The sequence below is a fragment of the Eublepharis macularius genome, chromosome 3 (genome assembly GCF_028583425.1).
Source record: "Eublepharis macularius isolate TG4126 chromosome 3, MPM_Emac_v1.0, whole genome shotgun sequence".
In the NCBI taxonomy this organism is placed as follows: Eukaryota; Metazoa; Chordata; class Lepidosauria; order Squamata; family Eublepharidae; genus Eublepharis; species Eublepharis macularius.
In genome coordinates this window covers 161862017-161875869 of record NC_072792.1, presented here as the reverse complement: position 1 = coordinate 161875869, position 13853 = coordinate 161862017, and the positions used below count along the sequence as shown (strand labels likewise).

The window sequence follows — 13853 nt, the reverse complement described above, 5'->3', positions numbered from 1 at the left end:
AGCTTGATTAAAGACGCTTAATGAATTCACAGCTCAAGAGAAGCCCACACTCCTTGTTCCCATAACTACATAACATCATATCTCAACAACATAGCATCCTTGGCTTGCTTGATAATCTGTCATTAAGTGATTACTTGCATAATGAACCATCACATCACATCACTTTTGTTACCCCCTCAAATGTAATGACAGTATAGCATAGTGGTTATGTCATACCAGGATCTAGGAGACCTAGGCTCAAATCCGTACTCTGCCATGGAAGTTCACAGGCTGAGCTTGGGGCAATCACTAGGGGTTGATCCTACCCCTATCCTACCACTCCGCTGAGCAAAGTTTATTAATTTATTCATTTATTTATCAAAATATCTGTATCTCCCTTATCTTTTGGCTCAAGTTTGAAGTCTTCCTCCAGTCCAAGGAACTTCCATCAACTTCCGTCGGCGGAAGAGCCACAGAAGTTAGAAGAAGGCTGCTTAGAGGGATGGCTAGATCCACCCTACTCTCTCTCAGCCTAACCTATTTCACAGGGTTGTTACTGAGAGAATAAAACGAAAGAGGGGAGATCTATATTCTAAGCTACTTTGAGTCCCCATAGGGTAGAAAAGTGGGAATATATACATACATACCTATATACATAGATAGGTCTACATAAAAGTAGGTAGGCGGGCAGGTAGAGATATGCGTTTATGGGTGTGTGTATCTGTGAAGAACGAAGCTCCGCTTCTTGACAGCTTAAACCCTGAAAATCTTGATGGTCTGCAAGGTGTCATTGGACTCAAATCCTGCTGTTATACTGCAGACCAACACCGCTACCCACCCATACTATATATATATATATATATAGCTATTCCAACCATGTTAGTTCACACACACAGATACAGAACATGTTAGTTCACACACAATACAGAACAGTCATGAAATGTGATTGTATCTATACACGAGTGTGTGACATACATGCACGTGTGAACCCGCAAAATACAACTCCTGTGTTGTGTGTGAGAGAGCCTGTGTGCGTTAGAAGGAGCAGTGCTTACGGTCCCTGTTGAAGGGGGCTGTGGTGACGCGATCGCCCGCTCCCTTCATGGACTGCGCCCCTTCCTGCTGTGTTCAGGAGAGGTGAGGAAGGTAGGGGGAGAAAAGCCGCCCGGCCGCTGTGGTCGGGGCGCGCGTGGCGTGCCTGCTGAGGGGACTCCGGGGCGGGAAGGAGGGAGGGCGGCAGGAGCCGGAAGGCGGGAGGAATAGCGCATGTCTTCATTTCTGAGCGCAGCCACTCGCCTCCTCTCTCGCCAGCACCACCAAACTCTCCACCATCTTTTGCATGTGAAACATTTTTGCAGCCGGACAGAAACCTCTGCCAGGGCTATGGAGACTGCGGGAAAAATCCGCCTCAGCAGGATGGCTCGCTGAGGGAAGGCGAGGAAGGCGGGAGGGGAGAAAAAGAAAGGAAAGAGGGCGGCAAGAAGAAGGGGGGGAGAAAGGGAAGGGAGGGGGAGCGAAGCCCACCCTCTTCTCTTTGCTTCCCGGCCCCATTTTTTAATTTTTCCTCCCCCCTTCCCCCCTCAATTTTGGGTCCGGCCCCCCCTCGCCCTCCCCCCCCTCCACCACCACGTCCTCAATGCCTCTCTGAACAACACCTAGGGAGAGAGCGTGAGGCGGAGAGACCCGGGGAGGCAAAAGAGAAAGAAGAAGATGAGGATTATTGGCAGACAGCTTCTCTTCTTGTTTTCTGGCTTTTGGGGACTCGCAATGGGCGCTTTTCCTAGCAGCGTGCAAATAGGTAAGCGCTGCATTGGGCTGGGGGGAGAGGGGGGCGGGAGGGGGGAGGGGGGTCAGAGCCGAGCCAGAAGGGCTGGGGTTGGGGGATTCCCTCCCCTACCCCTTTCCTCCCACCGCATATGAGGATAGACAAGGCTGGGGAGACGACTGTCCCCCCGATAGTCCGCAGGGCAGGGGACAGGGCTGTGCGTGATGTGTGTGTTGTGTCTAGCGTGGTGGCAAACTTGGGAAGCTGCCCTCTCTCTTTCAACTGCATCTCTCCTGAAGGATGCTCCGTGGACCCCCGTTTAGCACAGCCTGCACGTTGCAGTAGCCTATTCGCCATGGGGCGGCGGGGGGGGGGGAGTCGCTGCTGCTGCTGCCGCCGCCTTGTAGCTTTGCCTGCCACTACTCTGAAACTTGGGCATTTTTCACGTTTACCTCCCCCTCCCCTTTCATCGGTGTCTCTCCCTTTCCCCCTTTTCCAGCTTGCCTTCTGCTTTGGATGGGACGCAGCTCTTGAATTACTTCCAGCTCCAGCACTGCATCATTTCTCATGCACTCCTAAAGATGCTTCTTAATAAGGCTGAGCTGCTCCCCTGCCTGCCCATGGGCTGCAGAGGGACAAAGTTCATTGTGCTCCCGGTTGGGTTATTATATTTATTCCCCCTGTATCCCTGGCTGTAGGTGGATACACAGACAGGAAAAGGGGGAAAGTAAGGGAGTATGGATGATGATGTCTGTATGTTATTTGTGTGTTTCAACAGAAGCACCGGTTCTCTTTAATCTGCCCGCCACTTAACAGAAGGGAGGTCCAATTTTGTGATGGTCCTTCTTACAGAGATAGAAGCGAAATGGTTTCAAAGGTCACTTTTCTCATAGCAGATCTAGCTGTGTAAGAAAAAAGAGCAGAAAATAGGACAGCTTGAAAGCCTGACTTTTTGTAGAAGCTGTGAGTCGAAAAGTCGCACAAGCTCCCTTTCTTCATACACATAAATGAGTAATTGTTATTAAGAAACCCTAAGGAAGCTGTTTGTGGTACAGCAGCTGGTGTAGAAATAATCAATTGTCCTACTCTTTCTCTCCCGCTATTGCTTATTTATTGGTAGGTGGCCTCTTCATCAGAAACACTGATCAGGAATATACTGCTTTTCGACTAGCAATTTTTCTTCACAACACCAGCCCCAATGCATCTGAAGCACCTTTTAATTTGGTTCCTCATGTAGACAACATTGAAACAGCAAACAGCTTCGCTGTAACAAATGCCTGTAAGTAAGAGGAAGAAATGTAAATTGCCTAAAGTTATGAACAAATGATAGCGAAATTAAGATGAAAATGTATCATGCTTTGAATGTAACCCTAGTTAGTTTCTTCCTTTGGTGAAATCCCTTGGGCTGCCTTGTAATGACTAACTGGATATGGCATTTACTTTAGTCTTATTACTGTAGTTTCTTGCTTCCTGGTTTCTATGGAGATGCATTTTGTAGTTGTAAAAAAAATACGAATGTCTTGATCAAGTCAACACCCCTCACAATATCTCCTGTTTGCCAACAGGATATGGCATGCCTTGTCTGTGTTTGGAAAGAACCCCTTGTGTTTGCAGTTGCAAGCGCTTTCTAATGGCTAGAGCAGAAAAAGAGGCTTTGAAAGCAGTGATGTGTGGGGTAATATATTGGCGGGGCTTGACACTGCAGTTGATCTGGTGATGTCACTTGAGGCTGCCCTGCTCCTATATTCTGGGTTGTAAATGTCTCTTATCATCTCGTAATGCATACATCCTGTGGATATGTCTCCATACATCTATACATTGATGCCAAGTCAAGTTAGTGTCTGATCTACTTGATTGCACACACCACCCCAACTGGAACTATATCCTTGTGTATATAGACCAGTGTGTATGCACACATTCATTTAAAAAAAAAAAAGAATGCTGTTTCAAAACCTGGTCCAGATTGAAAAAAGGAGAGATTCCAGCTGATCGTCCTGTTTTGCAGCATCCCAGCCTGCCAAAATACTAAGCGAGATGCATGTGAACTTGAGAGTAGAAAGGCACGTAATTCGTCTATCTGTTTCCAGCTTCGGCAGACTTGAAATGCTTTAGGCACTAGAGAGTTCCCTATCATGGTGGAATCCTCATTTCGTTTAGATTTGACTTCCATATTTTGAAAAAAAAAACACATTATTTTATTACCCCAATCCTGTTTTCCCCTTTACTGGAGAATGGATGTTTAACTTAAACAAGGTGTTGTTAAACAGTACTGCTTTCAGACTTGTGTTGCAGAAGATCTTAATAGTGTCTACTGTTCAAAACTTGTGCTGGATTTCTTTGGTAATCCTGATTTCTCACACTCATGTTTGTTTTACGTCTACATGTCACCATGTGTGGAATTTTCATAAACTTATGTTAGAAAAAAAGAATGCAGGGTGAATCACGTGAATTTGGGCTGTTTCCTTAAGTTTTATGTGACCTTGTCACTTTGTTTAACAAGGAAAGCTGTGGAATCCGCAAAGTACACTGTCTTCCCAAGATACTTTATATGAATGATTTATGCCACATAAGTTTCAATTCTTGTGCTATATATTGGTAGCACTGATGGAGAGAGATTTTTGAAATGGGAACAACTGCAAAATTGTATTTGGTTGACAAGTGTTGCAGCTTCCTTAAGTGTTTTTCAACATTAACCATAGATTTCCCAACTGGAGGTAACATGCAGCATGCTTACAGCTTCGGGGTAATTTCATTCAAATTGTTTGGAAACCTGGATTTGCAGCTAGTTTGCCATCATTTTAGGAATTACATTCTACAGCAGTGGATTTCATGTAATACAGCATTTAGACCAAGCATGAGATTTTTTCCAGTAGTTGATGTGGATGAATGGTTTTGAAAACAGCAAGCGGAACTCTTTGGATTCGAAGATCATATAGTATAACTTCCTGTGGTGTAACCTAAGCTGTTAGTTGATCTTTTCTCTCTTCCTTTTATGACGAAGTAAGATGTGACTCACAAAAGCTTATACCCTGGGAAATTTTGTTCTTTAATGGACTCAAATTTTGTTTTGCTACTACAGACTTAACACGACTATCCACCTGTGGCTACCCTTACCTTTCTTATATGTGGATTTTGTTTTTGCCATCTTTTAGAGAACAGTTCCAATCAATTGTAGTTACAACCATTTTTAATAATCCATAGAAGGCAACATTATGACATGTGGCATAATCTGGGAAGTACATGTTACATATACTCCTTCAAACTATATTTAATTCATCATTTTATCCCAAAGTTGTATTCAAAGTTATCCCTTTAATTTATTGGTGGAGATATCAGCATGTACTTAATACTCCCATTCAAACAGGTGGGATTTAGGGTGACTAACTTTGGTTGGATCGTGGCCTTTTTTGTGTAGTTTCTTGTGAGGTCTGATGGTGGTACTAAAATATTTAGTACTGGAAAACATAAAAACATTCTCTCTGCTGGTGAAGCATAAGGGAACTAACCAACAAATGAACATATCTCATGTCCCTAAAGCTACATATGAGCAGAATTCTGCAAAAATCAATTGTCTGATAGCTGGAGGACACTGGTTTCCATGTGATTGCATTTGCTGGGTTGACAGAGGTTTCCAAATCACAGATGTGTGTAATGCTCTAGCATAATTAAAGATCTTTGTGACAAAAACGAAGTAACTGATATTGTGGCAAGCCAACGTAACCTAATTTCGGGGAGCAATCCTAAGAAGGCCTGCTTTGAAATAATTCCACTTTTATTAAGTGGGGCTTACTCTAAGGAAAGTATTCTCAGGATTTCAGCCTTAGAGTAGCTTCAGGGTGAGGAAGGAAGGGAAAATTCAGAAGAATTTTGCTTACAGCACAAGCATGCGAGTGTGTATGACCCAAAATGATACAGTACCAAAGCCTTTCAGCTACTGGACAGAAATGAATATTCATGTCAGGTCAAGCATAAAAATCTAAGACGTGATCAGCTCACTTTATTTTCGTATTTCATTCCGCTGCATAGGTTGCTTTTTGAAGCTGAGTAACTGGACCATACTGGGGATTTAAAAAAACAAGGAATCTGAAAGATGCGTGTCGAAGGATGAAGTAGCATAATTAGGAAGGATATAGTAGAGGTGTGCAGTATCAGTTGGATTTTTTCCCCCTTCTTTCTTTTTGGTAGGCTGCACTGATACATTTGCTGCTTCTCTAGCGCTGCAATATTTGATTAAGAATGCTTGCAGACCTGAATTTATTATTGTTCAGCTTTGTACATATCTTATGATAGTTTCTATTTGTTTTGCTTTGAATAGGCCCCAAATCTTAAGTTTTTTCCCCCTTATATGCCAGGCATTCGTAAGCAAAACCAGGTCATTTTAGCATATAGATTCTGTTGTGGTTCAATAAAGCTGACATGATTTATGTTAGTTTGGTTCTCATTTCCTCCTGTTATGGGCTGAGCTTTTTTCTTTTCTTTTCCCCCCCCAAACAAGTGGCATGATTTTGCTCTTGTACTGCATATTTTCTTGCATGCCTGAAAAAAGTATTTAATGGAAAAAAAGGTGGAAGGTTATTACTAAATATGGATTATGTATGGTTTTAATTGTTAGAATATTCTAAAACCTATATCTAGAAAATTACATAAGAAATATATGGTATGTTATAACATATTGGTACGCGTTGTGCAGAAACATTCTTTTATAATTAGTGCTTGTAACTACCAGCTGACATTTGAGATTTATATATTTATTTATTTATATGTCATTTATATCCTGCCTTTCTCCCCAACGGGGACCTAAAAAGGCCCTCTAAAAATTGCTCTCCTCTCCTCCGTTTCACCCGTACAACAACCCTGTGAGGTAGGTTAGGCTAAGAACATGTAACTGGCCCAAGGTCACCTAGTGAGCTTCCATGGCAGAGTGGGGATTCAAACCTTTTGCTGCCTGGATTTTTCCTTTCTTCCTTCTAGAGGAGCTTGTTTCTTTTTTCTGCAGATGAAAAATAGGGGTTTTTTTTAAACAAAAACACTAGGAGGCAAACTTTATTGATGAATTTCTGCACTGTGCACATTTTAATTGATTCTTTGAAGACCTTAAAAAACTGGATACCGAATGAGGTCATTGAGGTGTGACAAAAAGCACTTTGACCTCCAAATGTACCTGTTTCTTGTGACCCAGTCCTACGTATTCTGTTGCAAAACTCCTGATGAAGAAGCAATCTTGCAATTCCCATAGAGGACAGTACTGAATTAGAATTGTACTGTCAACATTTTTTCTCCTAAAGTTTTTTCCCTCATAGAGCCTGACAATCTCAGCCCTTTCCCGAGTGCAGTTAGCTACAAATACAAAGCTGAGCAAAAGCAACTAGAAATCAGTCACTGTCTGCAATCCAGGCATTTAATGCTCAGCTTCAAAGAACTGCAGAAAACTCCATCTACAGCCCAGTTGAACCAGAGTATTTGGCCCCAAACCAGTTTACTTCTATGGGCCTGGTTCACTTGTAATGCTGCCTAATCATCATGGTTTGCAATCTGGATCTCCATTGTGGTCTTGCATGGTCCTCCCTCTCTCTCTCCTTGCATGGAGATCCCTTGCATCCTTCCTTTCAGATTTAGAGAGACCTGGGATAAGCATTACACCTGGATGGAAGTTTTTATTAATGGTATTTTGTAAGCCTTTTGCTGACCATGGTCTTAAACTGCTGTTTGATTATAACTATAATTAACAAAAATGTTCGTCTAGAAGTAATGCAAACCCATGGTGACCTCCAAAATTCACAGATAACTGGGGAACGTTCACACAAGAGAAGGGATGGGAGGTGTGCGAGAACCCACAGGAAATTGCTGATCATCATCTGATTTGGTGATGAGGCAGTATAATAGCTGAATTGGACTACTGACTTAAGCAGAAGGAATGGCCTGCTACACCAGCAAATAAATGGCCTGGTTCCAGTCCCAGGATAGGATCGCATGGCACAATGTTTTCCTTGAATTGCAAGAATGGTACCTTGCATCTGCTGACTAATACACTGTTGCAAAGTTTAAGATCATTCCATACATTAGCACCTCTTCAGACATTATTGTTATTTTTTGTATATCTAAAAATGTCACGTGTGAATGTAATAAGAAGTTTGTTGAATTCACACGTGTTGTAATTCACGTGTGAATGTAATAAGAAGTTCGTTGAAAATGTATCTATTGTACCTTTGCTGATGTTCATTACCAACAGCATGCTGGCAAACTAGAATTTATATTTATTATTTTTTATTTACATTATTTATAGTCTGCCTTGCTCACTGAGACTCGTGGTGAATTACGTAGTGTGCATCAATAGAATCATCAGCAGGCACATTCAATAAACAATGCAATAGGGTTCACAAATGTAAATTTGGAGAGATCTGAAAACAAGCAGAGATCCTATACAGAGCTGAAACCTGGTTTGTCGATTAACAGTGCAATCCTAAAAAGAGTTACTCCTGTCTAAGACCGTTTAGTGTAAGCTATAAACTCTTGTTTTGGTGATCCAGACAGCGCTTTCAACTTTCAACAAAAAACGATATTCCAGACTTCTAAATGATGGGATTTGCCTACTGGTCAGCAAAGTCTAAAGTCTTTTTCCAACCCAAGCATACTTACTTAAGTACTCCATAGACTGGAAGAATTCCAGAATTTTCTACCAAAGTGGTAGAATAAGTCTCTCTCTCTCTCTCTCTCTCTCTCTCTCTCTCTCTCTCTCTCTCTCTCTCTCTCTCTTTCTTGTATTCCAGATTTGCATAGTCTAAATTTACATTTGCTGGATCTAGAAACTGAGACTTTTCAAGACTGACAGTGCAATCCCATGCAATCCATTGAAGTCAATGGGCTTGGACTGGAGCAACTCTGCATAGGATTGCACTACAATAGAGCCGTTTTAGGAAAAGTTATACCCTTCCATGTCCATTGACTCTGTTTAGGATTGCATGGTCTAGACCTGAATTCAGTGAAGCTTCTGAGAAAGCATCTGAGATCATAGACCAGAACATATTCTACTGAAATGAACAGATTTTGACAGTTACAGTTGCTTGTTGCTTAAAGGATTTCTCTTTTGAGATGGAAGCTCACTGCTCCTAAGCAAGGCCTCTCAAAAGTACATTGCTGGTAGCAAATATGAAATCCAAATGAGTGACTGTGTGTGCAGATTAACATATTTGAAACTGACACTTCTTTTAAATAACTTTGCATTTTAACTTTTGTTGTATTGCCAACACAGTGGGTAAGAAAGTGTATTTTTAAAACTCTGCTGATTAAAAAACATAGCCAAACTAATGGACGCTATTATACTACACTCCTGGCTTTATGCAAGTTAATTCTGTATTGGTGTGGAGAAACAATTGGACGCTGGTTTAAATAGTATGGCTTAACATACCTGCTTCTGGCCTCCAGGCAAGATTTCCATTACCTAAGCAAAAGGTCCTTTTTTTGGATATTTTTATTTCCCTTATCTACTGAATTGTCAGTTCAACAGCCATTAATGGTCCTTTAGTAGTCATTTAACCAACCTCCAAGGGCACTGTAATGAAATGTTTCAAAACTGTGCTTTGGTAAAGGGATAGGGAGGGGACTGTGGACTATACTACTGTGTAATAGTTCATACTGCCTGTTGCTGAAAGTATGATCTTACTATGTAATTTCTGCATCATTTAACACGTCATAGGAGCCCTAATAGCCTAGACTAGCTTGATGCCACTGGAACTTGGAAGTTAATCAGGGTCTGGACCTAGATGGGAGACCACCGAGGAAGACAGGGGCTGCTAGGCAGAGGAAGGCAACGGCAAGGCAGCGGCAAAAAAAATTCTGCTCATTTCTTGCCTTGAAAAACCCAATGAAGTTGCTGTGAGTCAGTTGTGACTTGATAGCACATGTCACTATCACATGCTTATGCTTTGTTTCAGTTCCATTTTCAGATTTTTGCTTTTTGTCATATTTCTCCATCCAGAAGTCTCTCTCAGGATATTACAGGGTATGTGAGTAGGTTAGATTGCCAGTTGGTTCCCTTCAAACTCTATGACTTCGTGGTTCCAGAGAATTCTCAGGACCCCGACAAACTATAATTCCCAGAGTTCTTTAGAGGAAACCATTACTGACAAATTAGGGTAGGATAAGAGCTTGTGCCCAAAATAAAAGATGCTAGAAAATCTTAGATTATACAAACATTCCAGGAAGACTATGCAAGAAATTTGAAAAGGAGGTTTTTTGGCTGTCTTTTGGATACATTTGGATGTTTTAAGTGCTCTTTTGGCTAATTTTGTTGTACTACGGGCATTAATTTCCTCTGGGAGATTGGCAGGTGGGGGGTGCTGTGTCTTTTGCATTTTTCTTGAGTTGTTTGGTTTCAGGTATAGCAACTTTGTTTATTTATTTGCTAGTATAATTCAATAATTTTGCAGGTTAAAATACTTTTTAAAAAAAGTATACAAGCTACACAAAATACTCTGGAACAGTTGCATTGTGTTGGATTCTGATAATGATTTTTCCTAACAGAAGGAGTGTGTGCGAACGTCACCAATTTCCTGTTTGTGCTACAGACATTGAGTTCACCCTGCAGACTGTTCCTGGGCTTCCCTTATCCCCCAAGAGCAGCATTTTGGGGATATCGGTGAGCTGTAGGAGGAGGAAGTTCCATTCAAACTGAAGTGCCTTCTGTTAGTAAAGATTATCCAGTCCATTGGATTCAGTCCATTGATTTTAATAGGGCTATTCCTGAGTTAGTGTGTTGTGGGTTTTCAGAAGGCCATGCAAGGCATTTTTGGTGAGGGCTTTTATTGGAGCTTAAGCTGCAGGCATTTTCTTGGTGAGGGGTGGTAAATGGGGTTTTATAGTATTTTGTGTGTTTTTAGAATTGTAAGCCCGTTTGAGCTACAAGGGAGTAATAGGGCAATCCAAATTTTAACTAAATAAATAGATAGAGGACTTTTGGTTTTCAGGCACAGTGATTCAGCATGATTAATTCCTGCAATCTGGATGGAGATAGGGCTGGTCCTTACATTAATCATTTCCAGTCCATATAGCAGACTGGCAAAGCAATGGTCATATAATAACCATTATAACCAAGAAAATGCATACCATAATCAGTGCAATAGACTGCAATCCTATACTATTCTTTTAAAAAAAACTTTCTGAACCATGCCATTATAATTACAGCTCTGTTGCCTTTATAAAACTACTCTTCTAAAATTTTCTGTTTTACACATTCTCTCGAACTACAGAGGTATGGGACTATTCTGGCCCTCCTCAGGCAGGCTATTCCACAAGGCTGGGGCCATACAGAGCAAACTCAGGCACAGGCTGCTGTTGTTTTTAACCCATTTGCAGGATCATACCTTTATAAGGCTTTACTCAGATGAGCAAAGCTGTTGTGTCAGAGGACAGCATGACAGGCCATTCTGCAGGTAAGTGGGTCCAGGGTCATGGAGAGCCAGTCTGGTGTAGTGGTTAAGAGCGCAGGACTGTAATCTGGAGAACTGGGTTTTATTTCTCACTCCTCCACTTGAAGCCAGCTGGGTGATCTTGGGTCAGTCCGTGGCTTCTAGCTCTCTCAGCCCCACCCACCTCACAGGGGATAATAATGTAGGGATAATGGCATAGTTTGTAAACCGCTCCGAGTGGGTGTTAAGTCATCCTGAAGGGCGGTGTATAAATTGAATGTTGTTGTTGTTGTTGTTATAAGAGCTTTGTAGGTGATCACCAGTACCTTCAATTGAACTTGGTTTCTTATTGGTAGCCGATGGAGTGGCTGCAGAGCCAGTTTGGTGTAGTGGTTAAGAGAGGTGGGACTTTAATCTGGTGAGCCGGGTTTGATTCCCCACTCCTCTGCTTGAAGCCAGCTGCGTGACCTTGGGTCAGTCACAGCTCTCTCAGAGCTCTCTCAGCCCCACCCACCTCACAGGGGGATTGTTGTGGGGATAATAATAACATACTTTGTAAACCGCTTTGAGTTTACAAGTTGTCCTGAAGGGCAGTATATAAATTGGATGTTGTTGCTGTTGTATACTGGTATAGATATAGTGGGAGCTCTGCCAGGCTCCCAGTAACTGACCCATGTCATTCTTTATCAGCTGGAGTTTCCAAGTTGACTTTAAGGGCAGACCTACATAGCGTGCATTACAATAGTCTAGCTTCAAAGTTACTGCGGCTTGGATCTACATGCATATTGCCAGAGCCAAGGTAGCGGGACCCATCTTCCAGGCTAAATCAAAGTGGAAGAAAGCACTTCTTGCAGCTGCATTAACTTGCTTCTCCAGTATAACACCTAGGCTCTTACCTGCGTCACCAAGGATCAGCTGAACTCCATTGAATTTCCTTCCAGTCCTCAGTCTTCCAAACCAGCATCTCCTCTGCTTTGTCAGGATTCCGTTTCAACTTGTTCATCCTTAGTCATTTGACCACAGCAGTTAAGACCTCTACCATGCACAATATAGTTTATAGCTACAGCCAAAGTGTGGTTTTTGCATTTCTTTTTTTGTTGCAGGGTATGTTGCACATTTTGGGGGGTGGAGCCATGGTTCAGTGGTTGAGCATCTTCTCTTTGCATCCAGAAGGTCCTAGATGCAATCTCCATGATCTAAAGATTACAAGGATTAGTAGTAGGTGATATGAAAAAACTCTTCCTCGGTTCCTGGAAAGCCACTGCAAGTCAGAGTAGATTATACTAACTACTCGTTGATAGACTTGTGGTTTGACTCAGTATAAAGCAGTGTTGTTTCCCATACTTCCAGTATAGAGGTAAATGACTCAAAAGGTTGCTGTCGGTGACCAGCTGTCTTCACTGTGGGAATTGCCTTGCAGGTTACCAAAAAGCTCATGTTATTCGACCTCTATGTAAAGCTTTTAGCAGAAATCATTTAATAAGCTAGTGCTTACATACTGTTCTTCTGGACAGATTAGTGCCACACTCGCAGTGGTTAACAAGTCAGTGTTATTATTATCCCCCAACAGACACCCTGTGAGGTAGGTGGGGCTGAGAAAGCTGAGAGAGCCAATGTGGGGAATCAAACCCAGATCTCCAGATTAGAATCCTGCTTCTCTTAACCACTATACCAAACTGGCTCTCACCAGTAGCTGTGGAATTGGATGTCATCAATATTCGCCCTGAGCCTGCTTGCGGGGAGGGCGGAATATAAATACGATAAAATTAAATAAATAAATAAAATAAATAATATGCAGATGACACTCAGCTCTATATCTTGTTATACAAATCCTCTGGTGATGCAGTAGAGATCATGAGCCTCTGCCTGACAGCTGTGAACACATGGCTGAAAGCAAACAAATTGAAACTGAACCCAGACAAGATGGAAGTGATGCTGGTTGGGAAGGTGGAGATATTGAAGGACATTGTGCTTCCCACTTTCAATGGGGTTCGGTTGACTCTTGCTGATTCAGTTAAGAAGAGCCTAGGGATTATACTGGACTCAGCACTGCTGCTAGAGATGCCTCTCTCCCTATGCTTTGCCATGGCAGCATTGTCATCTGAACAGGGCCTTCTGCAGATACCATCCACCAGCTGGGCAAAATTGGTTGCTGCCCAGACATGTGCATTCTCTGTGGTGGCCCCTGCCTTTTGGAATGGCCTTCCTGAAGAGGTCAAGAGAGCCTCCACTCTCTTGGTCTTCCAAAAATTTGCAAAACTGAATTATTCAGAAGTACTTTTTCAGTCAGATAATAGAGCTCAGCTGTGCTTTAAGAAATGGCTGAGAGAGAGCCTTTGGTAAATGGTTATGGACTGTATGCTATACGAGTGGGTACTATCTATTGATGTAGACGTGTTCCTACCAGCTAGTTTCTGTGTCACTTAATATATCACGTCAAATTGCTTATAATTTGTTACACTATTTCATCTGTTCTCTCTCCTCACACAAACATTATCACTTCCAAATATAAGAACAATTCTTCCATGTCCATTCCAAAAAGAAAAATCTGATCACACATTTGTGATCTGATGTTAATACTTATAAGCAAAAAAAAGGCACAGAAAAAGGGACACACACACACATCCCCAAAGCAAAACAAAAGAAGGCATATGTGTCTATACCGCAACCTTTTTTTTTTGCCTTTTGAATGGTAAAAAGTAAAA

At 42.0% G+C, this 13853-nt stretch overlaps 1 protein-coding gene across 3 annotated transcripts in view; it reads left to right on the top strand.

The window, feature by feature from the left end:
- Positions 1 to 1619: 1619 nt before the first annotated feature.
- The window catches only part of GRIA4 (glutamate ionotropic receptor AMPA type subunit 4), a 292202-nt gene continuing 279968 nt past the window's right edge, over positions 1620 to 13853 (top strand). For 2 of the 3 annotated variants that reach the window (XM_054973263.1, XM_054973265.1), the window contains exons 1-2: positions 1690 to 1777; positions 2865 to 3023. In XM_054973263.1, the coding sequence (XP_054829238.1) occupies positions 1690 to 1777; positions 2865 to 3023 (247 nt within the window). Of the gene's footprint in view, positions 1778 to 2864; positions 3024 to 13853 lie in introns of all 3 variants that reach the window. The other variant, XM_054973264.1, reaches the window with a different exon arrangement.